Raw genomic sequence first — 24,990 nt, 5'->3', positions numbered from 1 at the left:
GAGATAGTTTTTTAATTTTTTTATCAGTATTCGTCCTGCTTTTCCAAGCCAAGGTTTTATATAAACCCATTACTACGTTGAATACCATACAAAACATTTTCAGAATGAAACAAAAAATGTAGAGTTGACATAAACCATACATAACAATTTTTACAAAAAATTTCAACATGGCTTGATTTACATGTAAAAAACTGGGCAAATTTAATGATTTTCTCAAATTTTGCGGAATTCAAGAATGCACAATAATTATAATATATAGTACAGCAAATAAAATATATTTGAATAACAATTATGCAAATTATTTACGCCAATTTCGATATTCCACCTCGCAATTCAGTTCCGGCCAAGATCACATCGATGTCCCCTGACACCAATAAAAATTTTCACCATGCTGTTGTCGAGGGGCTTTCCGGGGCGTTAGGGCGGAGTTGAAGCCACCAACCAGGTTGGAATGACTCAAAGCTAACTCACGCAAATTGTACTCGAAATATTTTACTGGGATTTTTTTCTTAAGGATAACTACGCCAAAGATAAATTCAATTCTTTAATTTTGAAAACAACGTTGCTGAGGGACTTTGGCGCTGCCAAAATTGAATAAGTGTTTCTTTTTTAAAAATCCTTTTTTCTCTTTGTAGATTACGATGAATGTGCCTTGAATATCCACAACTGTGGCGCAAATTCTCACTGTGTTAAAAGTGTTGGGCGTTTCTCATGCGTATGTAATAAAGGATACACCAAAGTTGGTGCTACCTGCACAGGTTAGTATTAGTAAATATTAATTATATTATCTATAGATATTCCTTGGCATCAATGTTCTCGCTAACCGGTGCCTGTAAATCCTCTATTAATTCGTTTTATCCAATCTCTCATGTGAATTTGATAATAATATTACGGCGTGTGGATTTGCAGTTTGGCAGGAGATCATATTTATTTCAAAAGGATTTTGAAGCTGAAGAAGAATAATTCTTGACAAATAATTACATTATAAAGATGTTGATATTAGTATCGCCATCTGTGGGAACGATTTCGGTCTTTTGCAATTTAATCATCGACCATCGTGTGTCACCGCTTTTGTCGAGAAGAAAATATTTTCAAAATATTATTTATAATTTCAATATATAAAACATACATAAAGCTTCATCCATGTTGTATCTTGCTTGTCGCTGATATAAATGAGTGTAGAAAATTTCAGTTTCAATTGTCAAAAATTTCAATTCAATTATTTAGGACCAAGTAAACCTAGAAATGTTACGCTGACTGTTAATGGGGGCAAAATAATCGTTAAATGGCTGCCACCTGAAGTCTCATATAGTAGTGTGGATCACTACTTAGTGTTCTGGAGAAGAGAAAATAGAAATGGTAATTTTCACAAGAAAAATGTTACAGCCAGTCCTTTTATTCATAATTTTGGAAGTAAGTGACTACTTTGCATATCTTCTTACACGCGCTATAAAACATTTTGTTTGTTTGCTTTCTTTCTTTTAAACAAACTTCAATTAAATCTTAAATTTAATTGATTAACATTAAATGTTTAAGTTGATTGAAAACGTTCAACGACGTGTAACACGTATGTTAATACCAGAATTAGAATATAAAGAACGACCATTGTTACATCGAAGAGAGATAAAGGATTTAACCACCTTCTATAAAATGAAAACTGGTTTATATAGCTGTTCTGTTCATTCTTTCGTTGAGTCTTCCTCAGAGGCTCAGACACAAGACTAAGATTAACTGCTCAAGGGAAATTGAAAATTCCTAAACGTACATGTAGAACCGCACATTTTAATGCGATATTTTTTAATTGAAAAGTAGTATATCTATGGAGAAATCGACCAGAAAATATCTGAACTTTCAGTGGTAGCGTTGCGAAGTTTATACATTATTGCAAGGAATAAGGGAATTTTGTATTAGACCAATCAGAAACTTCGTTCAAATTTTCAGCAACCCAATCAGAATGCATAAATTTTGATAAAAAGTACAATATATATTATTTTACATGATGTATTAACAATTTAGGCGTTCTGATTGGCTTTGACTGAAAAATTTAAACAATATTGGCGATTAGTTTAAAACGAAACTCCTCATTGTCATCGTAAGGAGCAATAAAAAATTTCCTTATCATCCCAAACTCGTTTTTCTTGGGATGTATAACTTGTTTGATCCTTTAAATCGTATTTTGCTTTTTGGCATAACGGCTTTAGAATGGTTCTTATTGTTCCTTTCCGTTTTTCCTTATATATATATTACTTTATTTACTTTATTTACTTTATTTATGTTCATAATTATCTTTATATGCAGTAAAATTTGATTAAATTAAAAAAAGGTAGAAATAGCATGTAGGGAAACTTCGACATGTCCTTTTATATTCGCATTTTCTGCACAATTTTTATTGTTCAGATGAATTTGGGCAATACACCATAAAAGTCCAGGCTGTTGATAACGATGTTGTGGGGGAAGCCGCCTATGTAAAAAACCTAACGATAAAGCGTAAAACGAAGATACAAGCTACGAATAAGACCGTGTATTTTACCGACAATATGACGACACTCAAGAATCCAACTGTTGAGCCTAACTTGAATAAAAATAGGGAATCAAAGCCCGACAAGGCCGCTATTGCCGCTGGAGTGATAAGCGCGACTTTATTCCTCATCCTTGCTGTAATTACCTGTTTTTTCCTGTTGAAGATAATACGGAGAAGACGACGAAGAAAATCCATCAAGGTAAATTATATTACACTCAATCCATTAAACTATGACCAATAATGCCAGTATTGTAGTCGGACTGGCATTTTGTCTCGCTATTGCAGCGTTTGTCACTATAATAATAGAATATGGTTTTATCATTTGGGTAAATTTTTTGTGGGGCCGAAACGCTAGCTTGCGAGGGTACTGTAAGTGTTTTTAAGGTAGTACGTGTTTATTATGTTGATTTCGTATTTGCTTCGCGGTATTAGGATGCAGTTACAGGCATAAACCAACTTTTAAAGGCTATAACACACATTCGCCGTTTAAGGTGGCTCGATACAGTATATTTAGTTGAGCGCAAGAGCGCGTATAAACATTAATAGCCTGGCGATATTTGTCTAGTTCTATTTTCGAACGCACTGCCAAAACCAGTAAACATTAATGCTGCTATCAGAATCAGAACAATTAGAACAGCATGCGCGACGCGTGTTTGTTTCACGTGATGCTTGTTTTGGCCCGCGCGTGTAATTGCACACGTCATTTAAAAATTCCATTTTTGGTGGAAAAAAGCGCGCTATATCTTGTTATTTAATAATAATAATAATAATAATTTATTTATCCATCTTAGGTATAAAATTACAATGGATTTACAATTACTAAATATGATTAAAATGTATGTATATATACAAATAAAAATTTACGATTTTAAAATTATGTCTATAATAGTGCATTAGTCCTTGGAATAAACGAAAGTTTATGCCTATTGGTATGAGAGAAGAACTGCGGTAGAGTTCTTGGAGTTCTTAGATTATATGTTGTCGTCACAATATCTGGTATGTATTTCCTGCAAGGGTGCGTTTCATTATCCATAATTTTCTTGTATTCACGTATGGCGAGCATGTCACGACGCTGTTCAAGAGACTGAAATGAATCAGACGGCAGAGCAAGTATTTTTAGACTTCGAGTTTGAATGTTCTCCACCTCATCTATTAAATATTGTGGTAAACCACTCCAAATTGGGGCTGCATATTCCAAAACCGGCCTAATTTTCGTGAAGTAACAAGTTAAACCTACTTCCGTCGGTAGGTTTGCTCGGCGGCATTCCCGGAGGTGGAATAAACGTTTGTTTGCCTTTTTAGTAATTTCTTCAACGTGTGTGTTCCATTTAAGGGTATCGTTACACCAAAGGCCCAGCAGCTTGAACGTTTTTACTCTTTCAATTGTATCATTACCAATCATAAGTGAAGGTGGTGCAGGAATTCCTTCTTTGAAGCAAATCCACATATCTTTAGTCTTTTTTATATTAAGTTCCATCTTGTTTCTAAGTGCCCAGTCATTCGTTGCATCTAACACCGTTTGCATGTTGCCAGTGGAGCAATATGAGATTGCCTCATCCTGAGTGCAATCATCTGCATATTTGTATGTATTAATCTGCAAATGGTTGGGAATGCAATCTTCAAGATCGTTAACATAGACATTAAACATTGTTGGTGAGATGACAGAGCCCTGGGGGACTCCAGAAGGACAGGACCTAATAGATGATAAACTCGCACCTATTTTTACTCGCTGGCTTCTTCCTTCTAAGAAACTCTTCGTCCATAACCAAAAGCATTTAGATACATTCATTTCAGCTAATTTTCTTAGGAGCAAACCATGGTCAACCATATCGAAAGCTTTACGAAAATCAATAAATAAGGCATGAATTCCCATTCTTCCATCCCGTGAATTTTCGGTCTTATTGTACCAATTTTGGATAATACTCGCTAACGCAGATACTGTTGATCTTCCTTTTGTAAATGCATGTTGATTATCTTTGATGTTAAGGTCATTTTTATTCAGTTTAAGTTGTATGGTTTCCAAGATTTTTGCCATTTGCGGTAATACAGAGATTTGCCGGAAATCATTGTCAATATCATTCGGGGGTATACTTTGGGCACAGGGGTGACCAATGCGTGCTTATAGAGAGTCGGGTATTTGGACTGGGAAATGCTAGAGCAGATGATATTATGAATAATAGGGGCAAGCTCTTCACTGTAACGTTTCAGTAGCCATGCAGGAATGTCGTCCGAACCGCTTGCTTTCTTAGGGTTTAGGTGTTTGAGAATTGCCTTAATTTGTCCAATCGAAGGTAACAGCGGCTTGGTATCTTTGAGTAAATGTTCAATTTCCTCTAGTTTTGGTTTTTCATTAGGAGTGGTGCTCTGCCAAGGCTTGGTAAAACTTTGTTGTAAGCGTTCAGCTAGGTCATCTGTGGGGGCTGCTGAAGATTGGAAGTTACAATCATTAGCAGCCACAAGTTCATATATAATTTTATACCACTTTGCTGGGCTTGTTACACGTGTATCTTCCGCTTTCGATTGATAATACGTTTTCTTAGCACTAGATATAAGTGAAGAAACTTTGTCACATAATAATTGGTATCTTGATCTGTTCCCTGACGTAAACGCTTTTTGTCTGGCCTTTATTTCTTGCTTTATACGCGGGGTCATCCAAGGTTTATCTGAAGGATGAAAACGTACAGTACGTTTGGGCAGCGTTTTATCAAGAATACGCGTGATCATACTTGTGAATTTCGAAACTTTATCGTCAATCTCATCAGCATCATAAACCATTTCCCAGCTTTGCCTGTTCAGATGGACACTCAGATCGATTAAGTTACTACATTTTGTCAGGCGTACTTTTCGGGAAATCGCCTTCACTTTTTCTTTCAGCTTTGGGGTGAGTAAGAGACACTGATGGTCCGAGCGGCCAATCGGCGGGAGATGTTGGATGTCATTGTAAAATTCTGACATATTAGTAAGGATTTGATCTAAAATATTTCTGCCCCTAGTAGGAGCTCGTACAACTTTGCAAAGGTTAAAGCGCCTACATACTAGATTCAGTTTCATTTTGTTAAAATCTCCGGCGATGATTATACCTGCTGAAGGATGGTCTTTCAGAATTTCATCAAGTCCATTTGTGATATACTCGAGCATTGCTCTTTCATCTTCCATCGTCTGACCTGGTGGGTAGTATACACTAATAACTATTATGGCACTATAAGGCCTGGGAGTTCTAGGCGGTTTAAGCAGGAGCCATAAGACTTCTTTATCTTCCACTTCAAGATTTGTAAGACGGGTAGTAGGCATTTGATGGTGCACATAGGCTAAGACACCGCCACCAGGGGTAGGGCGGTCTCGTCGATATGCGTTGAACTTCTCACTAATTTCTATAGCAGCATCCGAAATATTTGAGTTCAGCCAGGATTCTGTAATTATGACCAGAGATGGGTTATTGACAGCAGCGATTCCAGAAAGTTCTGTAATTTTATTTGTCACATGACATGCATTGGTTAGGAGTATAGATGGAACTGAGTAGGTGCTAGGTGGCATAACTAAGTTACTTTTCGTTAAAGAAATTGGCACTAGATTACAACGATATTTTTGAGCATTATATCTCAGTTTTGTAGTGGGTCTATGCGAAGACCCAGATTTGTGCGGTTTTGAATTTACAATAACAGTGTTTATTATATACACAAGCGCAGGGTGTGAGCTAATGTGCAAGCTGATTAGCTTTCTACTAGTCAGATATTTAAGTGCTTATATCACTTGTGGGCAGTGGCGTAGCCAGCCTGACGATTTAGTCATGCTATGCAAATTTTATGTTATTATCATTATTCATTTCTTTAGAAATTCATTGTTTTCACAATCAATGATCGCCAAAATATTAGCATAGCATGACTAAATTGTCGGGCTGGCTACGCCACTGCTTGTGGGATCTTTCCGGATTTGAATAGGGCTTGAAAAATTTGTTTATAAGTTCTACAACCTTTTTTGATATAGTTAAATAGTTTTGAAAATACGTCGGTTGCGGGGAGTGGGACTGAGGAATGATTTGCAAACACGCCGTCTTTTATAATGTAAACATGAAGAGTTTCACTGGCGATATAGTTTGCGCTTTTCAAGAAAAAATGCGGGAACGGTGCGTTGTGTATGGCTTTAGCAACTGGGCGAGTTTTTCTCAAAATGTTTTATTGGAAGATCGAAGTAAAATTACAATTGATTATATTATGTTTGACAAGAACTCGGTTCCTGAGTCCCAGACCCCCGAGCACGACGGAAATTTAGGCAAATCGTTATGTTTAGGTGTAAATATTTCAGAAACTATTTAACTAAATCAAAAAGAACTTACAAACTAATTTTTCAAGCTCTATTCAAATCCGTAAAGATCCCACAAGTGATATAGGCACTTTAAATAAGGTCATATTTGTCTGTGAGATCTATTTCAACATTCTAATACGATGCATGATTATTATTTGAAAGGGTCCTCAATTAACTATGTTATGTCTTCCAAGCCCAGGACGGATTACTTGTAAAAAGTTTTGGCTACAACGGTGCTTATGTCTTGAACCAAATTCCGGAGGACATAAGAACGTTGTCATCTTATAATTCATTTTGTGAAAAGCTTTCTTCCTCGACCTTTCCATTTATATAAATCCTCTTGTGTAAATTAATTTTTAAAAGTACACTTTTTCTCTATTAATCTCATATATATAGTTTACATAATTATTTTCTCCAATGTACAATTGAAAATAAAACTTTTATAGCTATTATTTTATTTCTTGCAGGATTTTGAATCTTCGCAAGCCGAAATGAGACATAAAAAAGGACATTATCCGTCGAGTACAGTAAACAATTCAGAGCAATCGAAGGAAAATGACAGTGAGTATTTATATTGCTAGGAAAAGCAAAATGTTTTTTCATGTTTCTAAAATAAGGCGTACAGTACAATAGTCAAATTTAAAGTGCCTATATCACTCGTGGAATCTTTATGCATTTGAAAAGAATGTACTGAAGTTAGTTAATATATAAAAACGTTTTTTGATTTTGTGCAATAATTTTGAAGATACTAGCCCTTAAACTACCTGCGGTAGTTACTCTCGTGCGCGGATAGTTTTTCGTAAGGAATTCGCAAGGAATTCGCGAGGAATTCGTGAGTAATCTTTTTATTGAGTTATATTATTAAAGAAATATAATAATTTTTTCCCGTGTGGAAAGACATGTGGGAGTTGGGGAGAACTCGAAATAACGAGGAAAAACCAGTGAACTCAAATAAGACTGGAACGCTCACTCTCTGACTTTCCTTTATTAATGAGTGAAGCCAAGATGGCGAACAATGAAGCCTCTCTTGTAGGTGTGAACCAGGCCTCTAAGCGGAAATTCCAAAGATTAAAAATAATTGCCGCCATTTTACCTAAAAAATTTCCGCGTAGAGGCCTGGGACATACCTGCGAAAAAGGCTTCAGTTTCCGCCATCTTGGCTTCAAACTTCCGAAAGAGTGAGCGTTCCAGTCTTATTTGAGTTAACTGGGAAAAACGTGTCCTACGGGCTTGTTTTCCGACTGATTATTTCTCGTTCTCCCAAACTACACTAGATGACATTTTAATATATAACATTATATAGTATTCCAAAACATTTTAAAGTTAAACAATATAAATTTTTGTGATTAAGCTGCACGAAAAGCCCCTTGAGAGAGAAAAAATAGGTTTGATTCCTGTCGGAGGACCTATAGTTGACTCATTTTTCCATCAATTGTTCCTGGCTTGAATTTGAAGTGTGTATAATTCCACTCGAAATTAAGACCCTCTAAAGCTCTCTCTCTATATATAGTATACTTAAATAATCGTCAAAATATATGTACATCTTTCGTCTTGAAAACCAAGTCCCACATGTTTACTCCTTATTTTAACATAAAGATTAAAGGAAAAAACATCCAAGGGAAAAGGAAGAGAGAAAATCAACTCACGATCACTGATCAGAAATACATTTTTCTTTTAGAGTTACAGTCAGAAGAACTAACTTACGTTAGACTGTTGAATAACTGGGAAATTCCCCCCAACCGCTTAAAGGTTCTGGATGATATACTTGGAATTGGAAAGTTTGGGATTGTGAAAAAAGGGTTATATACAGCTTTCCTAGGTGAAGAACCGGTACAGGTTGCTGTGAAAATGTTAAAAAGTAAATAATTCATACAATGTTTTATTTTTATTCCATACTGATTTACGGTATAAAATCTTGATTTGTACGCCTAATGCTAAACCGGCTTAATTTAAGGTCTTAAGGAAGCTCGGAAAGGATCAGGGCCGTAACTAGAACGATAATTAAGGGGGTGTTTATTCATATATTTAGTTCTGCCCAACGGATTTCCATTGTGAGCTTTTGCACTTACAAAAGAAATCTGCAGGGCAGAACTGAATATATGAATAAACACCCCCCCAATTATCGTTCTAGTTTCGGCCCTGGAAAGGATACGTATATGCTATAATACAGTCGTGATACCAAGCTATATTGGTGGACGAAAGCATTTGTTTAACTTTTATTTTAGGCGACGTAATGTATAAGCAAACCGGATGATTCCTTAGCACTGACTGCATGAATAAGAGAATAGTCTGAAATCACGTTTGGCTTTGCGATCCCAATATCGTATTGGTTCATTAAATCACAGAAAAGATAGTCCTCAAACTATTTCGTTCTCATTAATCTTACCATAGGTAGCCCAACACTCGTGGTCCGCGCGCGTACACGCTACTCAGTGATTAGCATATATTAATTTATCCTAAGGTTGGCAACTTTATCACCAATTATCAATAATATATCACATACATACATGTCAAACTTCGATAAAAACTGAAAAATTTCCGACTTTTCAGAAGCCAATAGGATTAACTCGGGATTTCTCGGAAGGTGACGTAATGTAGGGTAAACTGGAGCCCGCCTATCGACAAGAAAATTTCGTTAATATATTTTCAAAAACTTTATTTTAAATGAACAAATTTCCGTATTTCCCAATACATTTTGATCGGAATTTCGATGTCGAAATTTAGAAAATATATCCAAGTTCATTTATATTTATTAATTTCGCAGTATTTCGTGGTAGTTTTTCAGTTTTTATCGAAGCTTGACATGTATGTATGTGATATATTATTGATAATTGGTGATAAAGTTGCCAATTTTAGGATAAATTAATTTATGCTTATCACTGAGTAGCGTGTGCACGCGCGGACCACGAGTGTTGGGCTACCTATGATTTTACAGGTGAACATCTTTTGAGTTAAAAATGTAATAATTATTAAATTAGCTGTTGAATACCTTTATTTAATATTTACGGTAAATTCCAATTTTCCCCATCAAAACACAATTTCTTTGGTCTAAGATATATTTCATATCATATCACATAAGTGATATTTTACTGTTTTTACCTTGATTTTATTTATTTATTGTTATTCTCACTTAAAGCTTTTAACGCTTTTGTTTAGATAATCCAACGGAATCTGACGTGTCAGATTTCTTAGATGAGTTGGAGATGTTGAAAAAAACTAACAAAGAACCACACCCAAATGTCATACGATTTATTGGAGCTTGTATTTTAGAAGGTAAGTCCCTATTTATCAATCAAAAAGAGTCGATGGCGAAAATTTCGGGGGCCTTCGAATCGATAATTTTTAACTTTCTTCAAAACAATTGCATGATTTATAGGTTTATAATACATACAGCTGCAACTGCCATGTAAAAACAGTAGCGTAGCCTGCCTAAACAACTTGTCTTGCTATGCTAATACTTTGGTGTTGATTGACTGTGAAAACAGTAAATTTCTAAAGACATGAATAATTATAAAAACTCGAAATTTACATAGCCGGACAAAATCGTACCGTTTGGTAAGAACCAACAATTTATAAAATAGACAAAACACTCTCTCGACGTCTCAACGTTTCGACCTGAAGGTCTTCGTCAGGAGAGTTAGTAAGTATCATACGTCAAGGATGAGTTAGTATCATATCAAGGTCCTCAGGTCGAAACATTGAGAAGTGTTTTGTCTAATATTTTCGGCAGCTGTTATACCCCATTTGTTGCTAAGTTGTTTGAAGACGCTTTCAGGCTGCTCCCAGTTTATATTGGAACGTACCAAAAATTTATAGGCAAATATTTCCAGTTGCAATAAGGATATCATTTACGGCATGTCTTAAGATACTTGCTTAATTTCAGAGAAACTAATGGTGGTGACAGAGTATTGCTTTTGTGGTAATCTGCAAAGTTTTTTGAAAAAAAGAAGAGTTATTGACAACTCTTCAACATCTGACTCGAAGTATGTCAAAACAACTTCGACTTTAGACGGTCGTCAACTGCTGAAAATTGGTGTGGATGTGGCAAGTGGAATGGTGCATCTTTCTGATCTGAAGGTATATGTTGTAAATAGTTTGCTGTAAATAGTTTATATCAGCTAAAAGGAATAATTTTTCAAAATCCATATTATATACGGAGATAATACATGGATGGTGGTTGAAAATAGTATGGAAGTTTATAATATCCATACTGTAATTGCCATTTCCATACTATGGATATAGCAATAGTATAGGAACAGAATATGTGTAACATAGTCCCTTAGTATAATAAATTTGAAACAAAAAAGATGAAGGACGGTTCCAGTGCCTTATTAAACCTTTCATATTTTCAGCTGGTTCATCGTGACTTGGCTGCACGAAATATTCTTATCAGCCGTGACGATAATGTCGCAAAAATTACGGACTTTGGGTTGACAAGGGATATTGCAAATACTGAAGAATATATGCGAACGAACCAGGTATTTTACCTAAATTATTTTATTGTGAGCTAAAGTAAATGTTTGAATCAAGTAATTACACCCAACGTGTATTCAAATGCTTCGCAAGGCTTTATTTTTAATCAATACTATAAAACTAGGCAAAAAAATGATCGTGGTTGTAAATGAATTGCTTGAAAAATAAGATCATAGTCAGCGTTTCAAAAAGACTGTTTATTTAGTTCGAACGTGAGGTTGAAAAATATATAAATTATTAACTTGAAAAATGAAAACTGCGACTTATTCTTCCTGCATAATCACTAACCATTCATGTTTATTTGTATTTTCCCTCCGTTTTATTTCTGGCACTGGCCGCGGGTTTTTTAAACTTTTTACCGTAGGCAATCAGGTCTTACAGTTCGTATATAACCTTAATTTCTCGTGTATTCTATTAGGACCTACTTCCAGTAAAATGGATGGCATTGGAAAGTCTACTTTACGGTCGATTTACGACTGCTAGTGACGTGTATGTTTATAGCCTACTGTTTATTTTATACACAAATGGCATGTATTCTCAATCACAAATTAATCATGCAGTATCATATAAGTGCAATAAGAATACTATTGAAATATTTTATTTGCATTTAAAATTAATCAGGTGGAGTTTTGGTGTCCTCCTTTATGAAATCGTAACTCTAGGTAAGTAATGAAATTTTTAAATTAGTAGAACATTAGTTGGAATTCTTACTAGGCGTTCATGCACGAACTTTGCAATGTCTCTACGAACTTGAAATTTCCTAAGTGATTAGATTGTAATTCATCCCCATTTCCAGTCCTGCATGATTCAAGTGAACTTTGCTTCATCCACTTTTCACCCTTCTTGTGGTAGATTCCACTGTATAAAACGTCATGTTTAAATAAATGAAGTGATTGAATTTTCAGGAGAAATACCATACAAACATTTATCACCGTTTGTGATTGTCAGCTACATTAGTTCAGGAGGTCGATTACAAAAACCGCCAAACTGTTCCAACGAAATGTAAGTAAAGCAAACTTAAAGTGGAAGTCAAGTTCGTATATGTGAGCAAACGGTCTATTTACATTTTGAACTTCACTATTTTTTAAAGGCGCCAAATCTTGCCGCCTTTTTGTCTACGTGTGTCTACTGGAAAGATATGAGCTAATATCTGTCTAGCAGAGAGCCAATCAGTTAGCTCATATGTTGCTCATAACTATGTTGATCGCCAATATCTTGCTAAAAAGGATATCATTGTCTCTAAACCGCCGAAAATCTGTGCCTGCTCTGCCAGGAAGAATCTTTCAAGTGTTATTAAATCTCTTTTCCATCGGTAGATATAAGATAATGATGAATTGTTGGGATGTTGATGAAAAGAAGCGACCAAGTTTTTTCCAACTAAGAAAAGATCTCCATGATATGTTAATGCATGATCAGGTAGGCCTTAAGGTTTAAATCAGTGAAATCACAAATTAATGTCGTATTTTGCGGTTAGAAAGGTATTAAGTTCATGATGCCGCAAGAATTAGTGTAATAAATTATAATAAAGTATACATATGCAAACTAACAAACAAACGTTTTGTGAAAAAATGAAAACAAAAATGGTTGTGGTTCAAAGACCATATGTGGCGTGATTTGACCTAACATCATGTACGACTTCCGCTTTTATTAAGGTGGTCTTAAAAAAACGCGATTCATTCCTTTTTAAGAATTTCAAGGGATGAAAACTTAAATGTCTCCCTTATCAATCCTGCATGGATATTTTTTCTCAAAAAAAATATAAAAAGAACGCAAGGATTAAACGAAAAGTTTTATTAGTTAGTGTTTTATCCGGAGCAAACAAAAGGGGCAATTTGTTTATTCTATTATTTCGTTGTTCTATTGTATTGTTTTCTATAATTTATGAATAATTATATGCAAAAAAATTTTCGTCGCTTTTCTTAGCAAACTAAAATTCTCATTCCCCTTATTTTCGGGTGCGATAATTAAAAAAGTAATAAGTCTAACATAATAAAATTTTAATGCTTGACTTTAAAGACAATTGGCTCGGACGCAAGCCTATAAAAGTGTTGTGTTCCGTTCAGTCTAAGTAAAAAGCGACTGTTTATTTTAGATCAGTATATCGTAGAAGTTTTATATTCTTTGCCTGCAAAACTTTTTAATGCTGGAAAAGTGTTATTCTAGGTTAAGGCCGTTCAGCTCCAAGGCAAAAACATATAGAAATAAATAAACCAATTCCGTCGTTCTAGAGTTAAAATCTACAGTAGTTTGTTTAACGCGTTTAAAAAAAACGTCTATTTTCCAATATTGGGAACTCCCGACCGATTTGTGGACCGAATTCTACAGTTGTTTTTTTTTCACTATGGCAACTTGGCTTGCAATATGGCATAAAACATTTTTATATTTTTCAAAATTGAAAGACTGGTATAATTAAGATTTATTGACTGATTTCCTCGGAAAAAATCCTGCTTTGTGGACCCGAAATCATGCTTTGTGGACTAATGTTTCCCGTGGTGAATATAGCAAGTTTCCAAGGAAACATGGGGTAAAAATACGCGACAAAAACGTAGGCAACGTAACTCTTCGTTAAGGCTGCTTTCCACTTACGCGTTTTTTATACGCACGTACACGTACGGAAAATTTTAAATGCTTTTAAATTTTCATTATTTAACATCTAGGTCAACTAATGCATACTAAAATAAGCAGGAAACTAAGTTCCTTCGATTTATTTACTTAGTTTTTTAAAAGATATCCTGAAAAAGGATTTAGACTTTTACGCGGTGCATGTACGTGCGTATGAAAAACGCGTAACTGGAAAGCAGACATTATAGAAAGAAATCGGCTGAAGTTGAAAGGTCATATGTCGCGTACTTTATGACTTCTGGTTTTATTAACCCAGGTGGTTAAAAGAATTGACCCCCTATCAAACTGGTTTAAACCTGAGAAACAAGATTTTGCGTTAAACATTAGAATTTCCCGCCTTTTACGACTCCACGTGACGTAGTTTTAACCAACAAATTGAGAAACAAATGAAAACTTGCTATTTAGTAGGGCTAATTTATAAGGATCTTTTTTGCCTTTTTAATAACCTTACTTACGAGGCCTCCTGCTGAACTCAATATTTAAGGACGCCATATTGTTTTTTATTTAGCTATATAGTGTAGAGCAAAGCCTTTAAGTATAAGGTTGTATTTCTTTTATTCTTTGTCAGTTAAATTTGAATATATATATATTCATTAACAAAAAACGACCACCTAACTCCCGTAACCCTCGATAAAAAGGTTGAAATCAGACAAACAATATTTTGCCGTTAACAATCCAATTTCTTGTCTTTCACGTGACATCGTTTTAAACAATCAGATTCTGCAAAAGATTAACTTTCAAACTTGCTGTATAATAAAGATGTTTGCAGCACAGAGATTGTAGCAAAGAGAAAGAACCACGCAGAATGTCTTAAAGTCGGCAGAAATTGATCTAAGCCCTGTTCGTTTATTACTATACTTCCACGCATAAAAACTAGTAATATCATAATATCTTTTTGTACTGAGAAGCATTTAGAAATAAGATCGATGTAGATATTCCTCACAATCATCATGTCTTTTTCTCATTACCAGAACTGTTGTATAGAAACGATATAATGTATTATTGTTCGAAAAATATAGTTCCTATGCACAGTTTGCAAATCGAGATGAAGAATTTTTAAACAAACAAAAATTATATAACTATGATTATTATCACTGTTATAATGAATTTTCTACAATAACTTCAAAATTATTTTTAGAAATCTTACATCAATGTACAACAAGTGAAGGAGGAAGAATTACGAACAACGACCACCCCTTGTCACGTGACTGTTGAAGATGAAGCAGCTATAAAGCTCTAGGAAATGTCTTCGCTTTAATAATTCCGCTCAAAATTCATTATTTTGTCACAATGTTTTTCGCGTACCAGCAAAGGCTGCGATCGCACGCTAACATTAATGATGTATCCTGCGTGACACCAGTTCGACCATTATAGTCATTAATTTTTGCAATATATACCTAAAAAATTATTACAGGGGAAAATTAGTAATTCTAAGACCCTTTAAACCTCCAGAGTTTACCTGCATTGAGTGAAGTGTCAAATAACATAAAAAATTATTACTAAATAATTATGGAAGACTAAACAACGTCATAGTCCAGTTTTGTTTCACAACATCATAATCCAGTTTAGTGTCATGTAGCGGGTTCAGATTAAAACATATTCGTTTATTAAGAGCAGCGGTAAAACGCCGAAACTGGCACAGGCAGCATGCTCATTTCACAGGTCCATAAGCCATTTGGATTTATCTCGACTGACTACTTGTGGGGTGACGGACTGATTTGCATAAGGGAAACCAATCAGTCCATTTCTTGCATTACTACAGGTCAGTTTGAATTTACCGGATTCACAGGATATTTTTCCGAGATGGCCGGATTCAAGAGGAGGTTGGACAGCTGTCACGCGAGTTTCTCAATTAATGAGAATGCGTTATTTTTCAAATGCAAATGCGAAAAAATTTGAGCAAGAAACTTTGCACGGGATGTAAAATTAATGGTAGAAATTGGATGGAGAGATCGAAGAAAATGGTTGATAAAAAAAAATTGTACGCTAGTTTGAATGGAGAAATTCGCGGTGAACAGTCTTATAAGCATCGTTATATTCCTGGATGAAAAAGCGTTTCGAAACCACTGTAAGTCGGTTCTGTGTGTAATGGTTAGCACTTTGGACTCTGAATCCAATTGCAAGGATCCGGGTTCAATTCTCGGCAGGAGGTACGATCGCATTAAAGCTAATCACAATTCAAGAAAAAATTGCAAGCATTTCACGTCTCGTGGAAACGAGGAACTTTTTAAGATGAGTAGTTGAAGATTTATTGCAGTGAAGATAATTAAACATTTTTTTGTTATCGTTATAATCCTGGATGAAAAAAAATGCGTTTCGAAACTAATCTGAAGTTAGTTCTGTGGTGTAATGATTAGCACTATGGAGTTCGACTCCAAGGATCCGAGTTCAAATCTCGGCAGGGCCTACGACCGTCTTTACCGCAAATCACGCTTTCAAGCAAAAAATTATTGCCTCCATTGCACGTCTCTTGGAAACAAGGCCCTTTTTAGGATAATTAGTCGAAGATTTATGGCAGTGAAGATAATTCAAACGTTTTTTGCTAGTGTTCTGTGTCTCGTAAATTGACTCGAAATATATTGTTCCTGATTTTTTTTGGAAATATCAAACAAATGGAATAAAATAGAATTGGTTTTGTTAACAAACGTCTCCTAGAAACGAGGTCCTTTTTAGGAACATTAGTCGAAGATTTACGGCACTGAAGATAATTCAAACGTTTTTTGCTGGTGTTCTGTGTCCCGTAAATTCACCCGAAATATGTTGTTCCTGATTTATTTGGAAATATCAAACTAATGGCATAAAAAATTTCTATTGTCGCCGTAAAACCATGCAATATTTTCATTCAAATTGAGGATGATGAAGACCCGAAAGCGGATACGCGTTGACCGAGAATGGAACCCAGATCTACTGCTTGGAAGGCAGCAATGCTAACCATTACACCATCAACACAAGATATGGTAATGTTCGACACATCATTGTACTTTTTGTTAAAAATCGAACGTAGCAAAAAGATGGAGAGAATGAACATAATCGGGGATTTGCACGCTAGTTGGAATGGAGAAATTCATGGTGAACAGTCTTATATGCATCGTTATAATCCTGAAAGAAAAATGCGTTTCGAAACTAATCTCAAGTTGGTTCTGTGGTATAATGGTTAGCACTTTCGACTTTGAATCCAAGGATCCGAGTTCAAACCTCGGCAAGACCTACGACCGCATTAAGGCAAATCACGCTTTCACGCAAAAAAATCGTAGGCATTTCACGTCTCGTGGAAATGAGAAACTTTTTAAGATGATTACTTGAAGATTTAAGGTAGTGAAGATAATTCAAACGTTTTTTGCTATTGTTCTGTGTCTTATAAATTCACTCGAAATATGTTGTTCCTGATTTAAAAATTTGTATCCTAGTTTGTATGGAGAAATTCACGGTGAACAGTCTTATAAAGATCGTTATAATCCTAAAAGAAAAATGCGCTTCAAAACTAATCTCAAGTTGGTTCTGTGGTGTAATGGTTAGCACTTAGGACTCTGAATCCAAGAATCCGAGTTCAAGCCCCGGCTGGACCAACTGTAACTCTAATCACTCTTCACGGAAAAAATTGCAGGCATTGCACGTCTCGTTGAATCGAGGAGCTTTTTAAGATGATTAGTCGAAGATTTAGGGCAGTCAAGATAACTCCTACGTTTTTTTGTAGTGTTCTGAGTCCCGTAAATTCACTCAAAATATGTTGTTTCTGATTTTTTTGGATGTGTAAAACCAATAGAATGAAACAGCAACTGTTTCGTTAACACAGGCAAAAGTTAATTTCTATTGTCGGCGTAAAAACATGCAATATTTTCATTCAAACAGAGGATGATGAAGGCTCGAAAGTGGATATGCGTTGACCGGGAATCGAACGCAGATCTACTGCTCAGAAGGCAGCAATGCGAACCATTACACCATCAATGCAAGTTATGGTAATTGTTCAAAACATCATTGTACTTTTTGTTAAAAATCGAAGGTAGGAAATAGATTGAGAGGATGAAGAAAATCGGGGATAGAGAAAATTTGCACGCTAGTTGGAAAGTAGAAATTCATGGTGAACAGTCTTATATGCATCGTTATAATCTTTGATGGAAAAAAATGGGTTTCGAGATCAATCTCAAGTTGGTTCTGTGGTGTAATGGTTAGCACTTTGGACTGTGAATCCAAGGACCCGAACTCAAATCTCGGCAGGCCCTACGACCATCTTTAACGCAAATCACGCTTTCACGCAAAAACATTGCAAGCATTACACGTCTCGTGGAAACGAGCAGCTTTTTAAGAAGATTACTTTTAGATTTATGGCAGTGAAGATAATTCAAACGTTTTTGCTAGTTTTATGTAACCCGTAAATTCACCCGAAATATGTCGTTTCTGATTTAAAAATTTGTACGCTAGTTTGAATGGAGAAATTCACGGTGAACAGTCTTATAAGCATCGTTATAATCCTAAAAAAATGCGTATCGAAACCAATCTCAAGTTGGTTCTGTGTTGTAATGGTTAGCACTTTGGACTCTGAATCCAAGGATCCGAGTTCAAATCTCGGGAGGACCTACGACCGCATTAAAGCAAATCACGCTTTCACAAAAAAAAATCGCAAGCATTTCACATCTTGTGGAAACGAGGATTTTTTTAAGATGATTACTTGAAGATTTATGGCAGTAAAGGTAATTCAAACGTTTTTTGCTAGTGCTCTGTGTCTCCTAAATTCACTCGAAATATGTTGTTCCTGATCTTTTTTGGAAATATCAAAACAATGGAATAAAATAGAATCGGTTTTGTTAAAAAAGGCAAAAGTTAATTTCTATTGTCGCCGTAAAACCATGCCATATTTTCATTTAAATAGAGGATGATGAAGACCCGAAGGCGGATATGCGTTGACCGGGAATCGAACCCAGATCTACTGCTTGGAAGGCAGCAATGCTAACCATTACATCATCAACGCAAGATATGGTAATGTTCAAAATATCATTGTACTTTTTCCTAAAAATCGAAGGTAGCAAATAGATGGAGTGAATGACGAAAATTGGGGATTGAAAAAATTTGCAGGCTAGTGTGAATGGAGAATGTCATGGTGAACAGTCCTATATGAATCGTTATAATTCTTGATGAAAAAAATGCGTTTCAAACCAATTTCAAGTTGGTTTTGTGGTGTATTGGTTAGCACTTTGGACTTTGACTCCAAGGATCCGGGTTCAAATCTCGGCAGGACCTACGACTGTCTTTAAAGAAAATCACGCTTCACGCAGAAAATTATTGGCTGCATATTGCACGTCTGTTGGAAACGAGGCCCTTTTAAGGATCATTAGTCGAAGATTTATGGCAGTGAAGATAATTCAAACGTTTTTTGCTAGTGTTCTGTGTCCCGTAAATTCACCCGAAATATGTTGTTCCTGATTTTTTTGGAAATATCAAAACAATGGAATAAAATAGAATCGGTTTTGTTAACAAAGGCAAAAGTTAATTTCTATTGTCGCCGTAAAACCATGCAATATTTTCATTCAAATTGGGGATGATGAAGACCCGAAAGCGGATATGCGTTGACCGGGAATCGAACCCAGATCTACTGCTTGGAAGGCAGCAATGCTAACCATTACACCATCAACGCAAGATATGGTAATGTTCAAAATATCATTGTACTTTTTGTTAAAAATCGAAGTTAGCAAATAGATGGAGAGAATGACGAAAATCAGGGATAGAAAAAATTTGCACGCTAGTTGGAATGGAGAAATTCATGGTGAACTGTCCTATATGCATCGTTATAATCCTGGATGAAAAAAATGCGTTTCGAAACCAATCTGAAGGTGGTTCTGTGGTGTAATGGTTAGCACTTTGGACTTTGAATCCAAGGATCCGAGTTCAAATCTCGGCAGGACCTACGACTGTCTTTAAAGAAAATCACGCTTTCACGCAAAAATTATTGGCTGCATATTGCACGTCTGTGGGAAACGAGGCCCTTTTTAGGATCATTAGTCGAAGATTTATGGCAGTGAAAATAATTCAAACGTTTTTTGCTAGTGTTTCTTGTCCCGTAAATTCACCCGAAATATGTTGTTCCTGATTTTTTTGGAAATATCAAAACAATGGAATAAAATAGAATCGGTTTTATTAACAAGGGCAAAAATTAATTTTCTATTGTCGCCGCCGTAAAACCATGCAATATTTTCATTCAAATTGGGGATGATGAAGACACGAAAGCGCATATGCGTTGACCGGGAATCGAACCCAGATCTTACTGCTTGGAAGGCAGCAATGCTAACCATTACACCATCAACGCAAGATATAGTAATGTTCAAAATATCATTGTACTTTTTGTTAAAAATCGAAGGTAGCAAATAGATGAAGAGAATGACGAAAATTGGGGATAGAAAATCGAACCCAGATCGACTGCTTGGAAGGCAGCAATGCTAACCATTACACCATCAACGCAAGATATGGTAATGATCAAAATATCATGTACTTTTTGTTAAAAATCGAAGGTAACAAATAGATGGAGAGAATGACGAAAATCGGGGATAGAAAAAAATTTGCACGCTAGTTGGAATGGAGAAATTCATGGTGAACTGTCCTATATGCATCGTTATAATCCTGGATGAAAAAAGTGCGTTTCGAAACCAATCTGAAGGTGGTTCTGTGGTGTAATGGTTAGCACTTTGGACTTTGAATCCAAGGATCCGAGTTCCAATCTCGGCAGGACCTACGACTGTTTTTTTGCAAATCACGCTTTCACGCAAAAAATTATTGCCTGCATATTGCACGTCTGTTGGAAACGAGGCCCTTTTTAGGATCATTAGTCGAAGATTTATGGCAGTGAAGATAATTCAAACGTTTTTTGCTAGTGTTCTGTGTCCCCTAAATTCACCCGAAATATGTTGTTCCTGATTTTTTTGGAAATATCAAAACAATGGAATAAAATAGAATCGGTTTTGTTAACAAAGGCAAAGAAGTTAATTTCTATTGTCGCCGTAAAACCATGCCATATTTTCATTCAAATTGGGGATGATGAAGACCGAAAGCAGATATGCGTTTGACCGGGAATCGAACCCAGATCTACTGCTTGGAAGGCAGCAATGCTAACCATTACACCATCAACGCAAGATATGGTAATGTTCAAAATATCATTGTACTTTTTGTTAAAAATCGAAGGTAGCAAATAGATGGAGAGAATGACGAAAATGCAGGATAGAAAAATTTCCACGCTAGTTGGAATGGAGAAATTCATGGTGAACTGTCCTATATGCATCGTTATAATCCTGGATCAAAAAAATTCGTTTTCGAAACCAATCTGAAGGTGGTTCTTGGTGGTAATGGTTAGCACTTTGGACTTTGAATCCAAGGATCCGAGTTCAAATCTCGGCAGGACCTACGACTGTCTTTAAAGAAAATCACGCTTTCACGCAAAAAATTATTGGCTGCATATTGCACGTCTGTGGGAAACGAGGCCCTTTTTAGGATCATTAGTCGAAGATTTATGGCAGTGAAAATAATTCAAACGTTTTTTGCTAGTGTCTGTGTCCCGTAAATTCACCCGAAAATATGTTGTTCCTGATTTTTTTGGAAATATCAAAACAATGGAATAAAATAGAATCGGTTTTGTTAACAAAGGCAAAAGTTAGTTTCTATTGTCGCCGTAAAACCATGCAATATTTTCATTCAAATTGGGGATGATGAAGACCCGAAAGCGGATATGCGTTGACCGGGAATCGAACTCAGATCTACTGCTTGGAAGGCAGCAATGCTAACCATTACACCATCAACGCAAGATATGGTAATGTTCAAAATATCATTGTACTTTTTGTTAAAAATCGAAGTTAGCAAATAGATGGAGAGAATGACGAAAATCAGGGATAGAAAAAATTTGCACGCTAGTTGGAATGGAGAAATTCATGGTGAACTGTCCTATATGCATTTTTTTAATCCTGGATGAAAAAAATGCGTTTCGAAACCAATCTGAAGGTGGTTCTGTGGTGTAATTGTTAGCACTTTGGACTTTGAATCCAAGGATCCGAGTTCAAATCTCGGCAGGACCTACGACTGTCTTTAAAGCAAATCACGCCTTCACGCAAAAAATTATTGGCTGCATATTGCACGTCTGTTGGAAACGAGACCCTTTTTAGGATCATTAGTCGAAGATTTATGGCAGTGAAGATAATTCAAACGTTTTTTGCTAGTGTTCTGTGTCCTGTAAATTCACCCGAAATATGTTGTTCCTGATTTTTTTGGAAATATCAAAACAATGGAATAAAATAGAATCGGTTTTGTTAACAAAGGCAAAAGTTAATTTCTATTGTCGCCGTAAAACCATGCAATATTTTCATTCAAATTGGGGATGATGAAGACCCGAAAGCGGATATGCGTCGACCGGGAATCGAACCCAGATCTACTGCTTGGAAGGCAGCAATGCTAACCATCACACCATCAACGCAAGATATGGTAAAGTTCAAAATATCATTGTACTTTGTGTTAAAAATCGAAGTTAGCAAATAGATGGAGAGAATGACGAAAATCAGGGATAGAAAAATTTGCACGCTAGTTGGAATGGAGAAATTCATGGTGAACTGTCCTATATGCATCGTTATAATCCTGGATGAAAAAAATGCGTTTCGAAACCATTCTGAAGGTGGTTCTGTGGTGTAATGGTTAGCACTTTGGACTTTGAATCCAAGGATCCGAGTTCAAATCCCGGCAGGACCTACGACTGTCTTTAAAGAAAATCACGCCTTCACGCAAAATTATTGGCTGCATATTGCACGTCTGTTTGAAACGAGGCCCTTTTTAGGATCATTAGTCGAAGATTTATGGCAGTGAAGATAATTCAAACGTTTTTTGCTAGTGTTCTGTGTCCCGTAAATTCACCCGAAATATGTTGTTCCTGATTTTTTTGGAAATATCAAAACAATGGAATAAAATAGAATCGGTTTTGTTAACAAAGGCAAAAGTTAATTTCTATTGTCGCCGTAAAACCATGCAATATTTTCATTCAAATTGGGGATGATGAAGACCCGAAAGCGGATATGCGTTGACCCGGAATCGAACCCAGATCGACTGCTTGGAAGGCAGCAATGCTAACCATTACACCATCAACGCAAGATATGGTAATGATCAAAATATCATTGTACTTTTTGTTAAAAATCGAAGGTAGCAAATAGATGGAGAGAATGGCGAAAATCGGGGATAGAAAAAATTTGCACGCTAGTTGGAATAGAGAAATTCATGGTGAACTGTCCTATATGCATCGTTATAATTCTGATTGAAAAAAATGCGTTTCGAAACCAATTTGAAGGTGGTTCTGTGGTGTAATGGTTAGCACTTTGGACTTTGAATCCAAGGATCCGAGTTCAAATCTCGGCAGGACCTACGACTGTCTTTAAAGAAAATCACGCTTTCACGCAAAAAATTATTGGCTGCATATTGCACGTCTGTTGGAAACGAGGCCCTTTTTAGGATCATTAGTCGAAGATTTATGGCAGTGAAGATAATTGAAACGTTTTTTGCTAGTGTTCTGTGTCCCGTAAATTCACCCGAAATATGTTGTTCCTGATTTTTTTGGAAATATCAAAACAATGGAATAAAATAGAATCGGTTTTGTTAACAAAGCCAAAAGTTAATTTTCTATTGTCGCCGTAAAACCATGCAATATTTTCATTCAAATTGGGGATGATGAAGACCCGAAAGCGGATATGCGTTGACCGGGAATCGAACCCAGATCTACTGCTTGGAAGGCAGCAATGCTAACCATTACACCATCAACGCAAGATATGGTAATGTTCAAAATATCATTGTACTTTTTGTTAAAAATCGAAGTTAGCAAATAGATGGAGAGAATGACGAAAATCGGGGATAGAAAATCGAACCCAGATCGACTGCTTGGAAGGCAGCAATGCTAACCATTACACCATCAACGCAAGATATGGTAATGATCAAAATATCATTGTACTCTTTGTTAAAAATCGAAGGTAGCAAATAGATGGAGAGAATGACGAAAAACGGGGATAGAAAAAATTTGCACGCTAGTTGGAATGGAGAAATTCATGGTGAACTGTCCTATATGTATCGTTATAATTCTGGATGAAAAAAATGCGTTTCGAAACCAATCTGAAGGTGGTTCTGTGGTGTAATGGTTAGCACTTTGGACTTTGAATCCAAGGATCCGAATTCAAATCTCGGCAGGACCTACGACTGTCTTTAAAGCAAATCACGCTTTCACGCAAAAAATTATTGGCTGCATATTGCACGTCTGTTGGAAACGAGGCCCTTTTTAGGATCATTAGTCGAAGATTTATGGCAGTGAAGATAATTCAAACGTTTTTTGCTAGTGTTCTGTGTCCCGTAAATTCACCCGAAATATGTTGTTCCTGATTTTTTTGGAAATATCAAAACAATGGAATAAAATAGAATCGGTTTTGTTAACAAAGGCAAAAGTTAATTTCTATTGTCGCCGTAAAACCATGCAATATTTTCATTCAAATTGGGGATGATGAAGACCCGAAAGCGGATATGCGTTGACCGGGAATCGAACCCAGATCTACTGCTTGGAAGGCAGCAATGCTAACCATTACACCATCAACGCAAGATATGGTAATGTTCAAAATATCATTGTACTTTTTGTTAAAAATCGAAGTTAGCAAATAGATGGAGAGAATGACGAAAATCAGGGATAGAAAAAATTTGCACGCTAGTTGGAATGGAGAAATTCATGGTGAACTGTCCTATATGCATCGTTATAATCCTGGATGAAAAAAATGCGTTTCGAAACCAATCTGAAGGTGGTTCTGTGGTGTAATGGTTAGCACTTTGGACTTTGAATCCAAGGATCCGAGTTCAAATCTCGGCAGGACCTACGACTGTCTTTAAAGAAAATCACGCTTTCACGCAAAAAATTATTGGCTGCATATTGCACGTCTGTGGGAAACGAGGCCCTTTTTAGGATCATTAGTCGAAGATTTATGGCAGTGAAAATAATTCAAACGTTTTTTGCTAGTGTTCTGTGTCCCGTAAATTCACCCGAAATATGTTGTTCCTGATTTTTTTGGAAATATCAAAACAATGGA

General features: G+C 36.0%; 2 protein-coding genes and 19 non-coding genes across 21 annotated transcripts; 11 read left to right on the top strand and 10 right to left on the bottom strand.

Annotated features, from left to right (window-relative positions):
- Positions 1–4,519: 4,519 nt before the first annotated feature.
- Positions 4,520–6,055, bottom strand: LOC114532151. The gene has a single exon (XM_028553728.1). The coding sequence runs from the start codon at positions 6,053–6,055 to the stop codon at positions 4,520–4,522; it is 1,536 nt and encodes a 511-aa protein (XP_028409529.1).
- Positions 6,056–7,828: 1,773 nt separating this feature from the next.
- LOC114532150 (tyrosine kinase receptor Cad96Ca-like) lies at positions 7,829–15,158 on the top strand. Its single transcript, XM_028553727.1, has 10 exons — positions 7,829–7,856; positions 8,502–8,681; positions 9,980–10,096; positions 10,707–10,900; positions 11,176–11,301; positions 11,715–11,785; positions 11,918–11,958; positions 12,202–12,298; positions 12,613–12,712; positions 15,057–15,158. The coding sequence occupies exons 1-10, from the start codon at positions 7,829–7,831 to the stop codon at positions 15,156–15,158; spliced, it is 1,056 nt and encodes a 351-aa protein (XP_028409528.1).
- A 2,254-nt stretch (positions 15,159–17,412) lies between these two features.
- Positions 17,413–17,484, top strand: Trnaq-cug. Its single transcript has one exon. It is a non-coding gene; the product is annotated as a tRNA-Gln (tRNA).
- Positions 17,485–18,421: 937 nt separating this feature from the next.
- Trnaq-cug lies at positions 18,422–18,493 on the top strand. The gene has a single exon. It is a non-coding gene; the product is annotated as a tRNA-Gln (tRNA).
- A 319-nt stretch (positions 18,494–18,812) lies between these two features.
- Positions 18,813–18,884, bottom strand: Trnag-ucc. Its single transcript has one exon. It is a non-coding gene; the product is annotated as a tRNA-Gly (tRNA).
- A 197-nt stretch (positions 18,885–19,081) lies between these two features.
- Trnaq-uug lies at positions 19,082–19,153 on the top strand. Its single transcript has one exon. It is a non-coding gene; the product is annotated as a tRNA-Gln (tRNA).
- Positions 19,154–19,475: 322 nt separating this feature from the next.
- On the bottom strand, positions 19,476–19,547 carry Trnag-ucc. The gene has a single exon. It is a non-coding gene; the product is annotated as a tRNA-Gly (tRNA).
- Positions 19,548–19,745: 198 nt separating this feature from the next.
- On the top strand, positions 19,746–19,817 carry Trnaq-uug. Its single transcript has one exon. It is a non-coding gene; the product is annotated as a tRNA-Gln (tRNA).
- Positions 19,818–20,143: 326 nt separating this feature from the next.
- On the bottom strand, positions 20,144–20,216 carry Trnag-ucc. Its single transcript has one exon. It is a non-coding gene; the product is annotated as a tRNA-Gly (tRNA).
- A 350-nt stretch (positions 20,217–20,566) lies between these two features.
- Trnaq-uug lies at positions 20,567–20,638 on the top strand. Its single transcript has one exon. It is a non-coding gene; the product is annotated as a tRNA-Gln (tRNA).
- A 323-nt stretch (positions 20,639–20,961) lies between these two features.
- On the bottom strand, positions 20,962–21,034 carry Trnag-ucc. The gene has a single exon. It is a non-coding gene; the product is annotated as a tRNA-Gly (tRNA).
- Positions 21,035–21,627: 593 nt separating this feature from the next.
- Positions 21,628–21,699, bottom strand: Trnag-ucc. Its single transcript has one exon. It is a non-coding gene; the product is annotated as a tRNA-Gly (tRNA).
- Positions 21,700–21,897: 198 nt separating this feature from the next.
- Positions 21,898–21,969, top strand: Trnaq-uug. Its single transcript has one exon. It is a non-coding gene; the product is annotated as a tRNA-Gln (tRNA).
- Positions 21,970–22,292: 323 nt separating this feature from the next.
- Positions 22,293–22,364, bottom strand: Trnag-ucc. Its single transcript has one exon. It is a non-coding gene; the product is annotated as a tRNA-Gly (tRNA).
- A 197-nt stretch (positions 22,365–22,561) lies between these two features.
- On the top strand, positions 22,562–22,633 carry Trnaq-uug. The gene has a single exon. It is a non-coding gene; the product is annotated as a tRNA-Gln (tRNA).
- A 321-nt stretch (positions 22,634–22,954) lies between these two features.
- On the bottom strand, positions 22,955–23,026 carry Trnag-ucc. Its single transcript has one exon. It is a non-coding gene; the product is annotated as a tRNA-Gly (tRNA).
- Positions 23,027–23,224: 198 nt separating this feature from the next.
- Positions 23,225–23,296, top strand: Trnaq-uug. The gene has a single exon. It is a non-coding gene; the product is annotated as a tRNA-Gln (tRNA).
- Positions 23,297–23,620: 324 nt separating this feature from the next.
- Positions 23,621–23,692, bottom strand: Trnag-ucc. Its single transcript has one exon. It is a non-coding gene; the product is annotated as a tRNA-Gly (tRNA).
- A 350-nt stretch (positions 23,693–24,042) lies between these two features.
- On the top strand, positions 24,043–24,114 carry Trnaq-uug. Its single transcript has one exon. It is a non-coding gene; the product is annotated as a tRNA-Gln (tRNA).
- A 323-nt stretch (positions 24,115–24,437) lies between these two features.
- Trnag-ucc lies at positions 24,438–24,509 on the bottom strand. The gene has a single exon. It is a non-coding gene; the product is annotated as a tRNA-Gly (tRNA).
- Positions 24,510–24,707: 198 nt separating this feature from the next.
- On the top strand, positions 24,708–24,779 carry Trnaq-uug. Its single transcript has one exon. It is a non-coding gene; the product is annotated as a tRNA-Gln (tRNA).
- Positions 24,780–24,990: the final 211 nt, after the last annotated feature.

The sequence above is a fragment of the Dendronephthya gigantea genome, unplaced genomic scaffold (assembly GCF_004324835.1).
Source record: "Dendronephthya gigantea isolate DGI-Jeju-01 unplaced genomic scaffold, DenGig_1.0 000078F, whole genome shotgun sequence".
Taxonomy (NCBI): domain Eukaryota; kingdom Metazoa; phylum Cnidaria; class Anthozoa; order Malacalcyonacea; family Nephtheidae; genus Dendronephthya; species Dendronephthya gigantea.
This window is presented reverse-complemented; position numbering and strand designations above follow the sequence as displayed.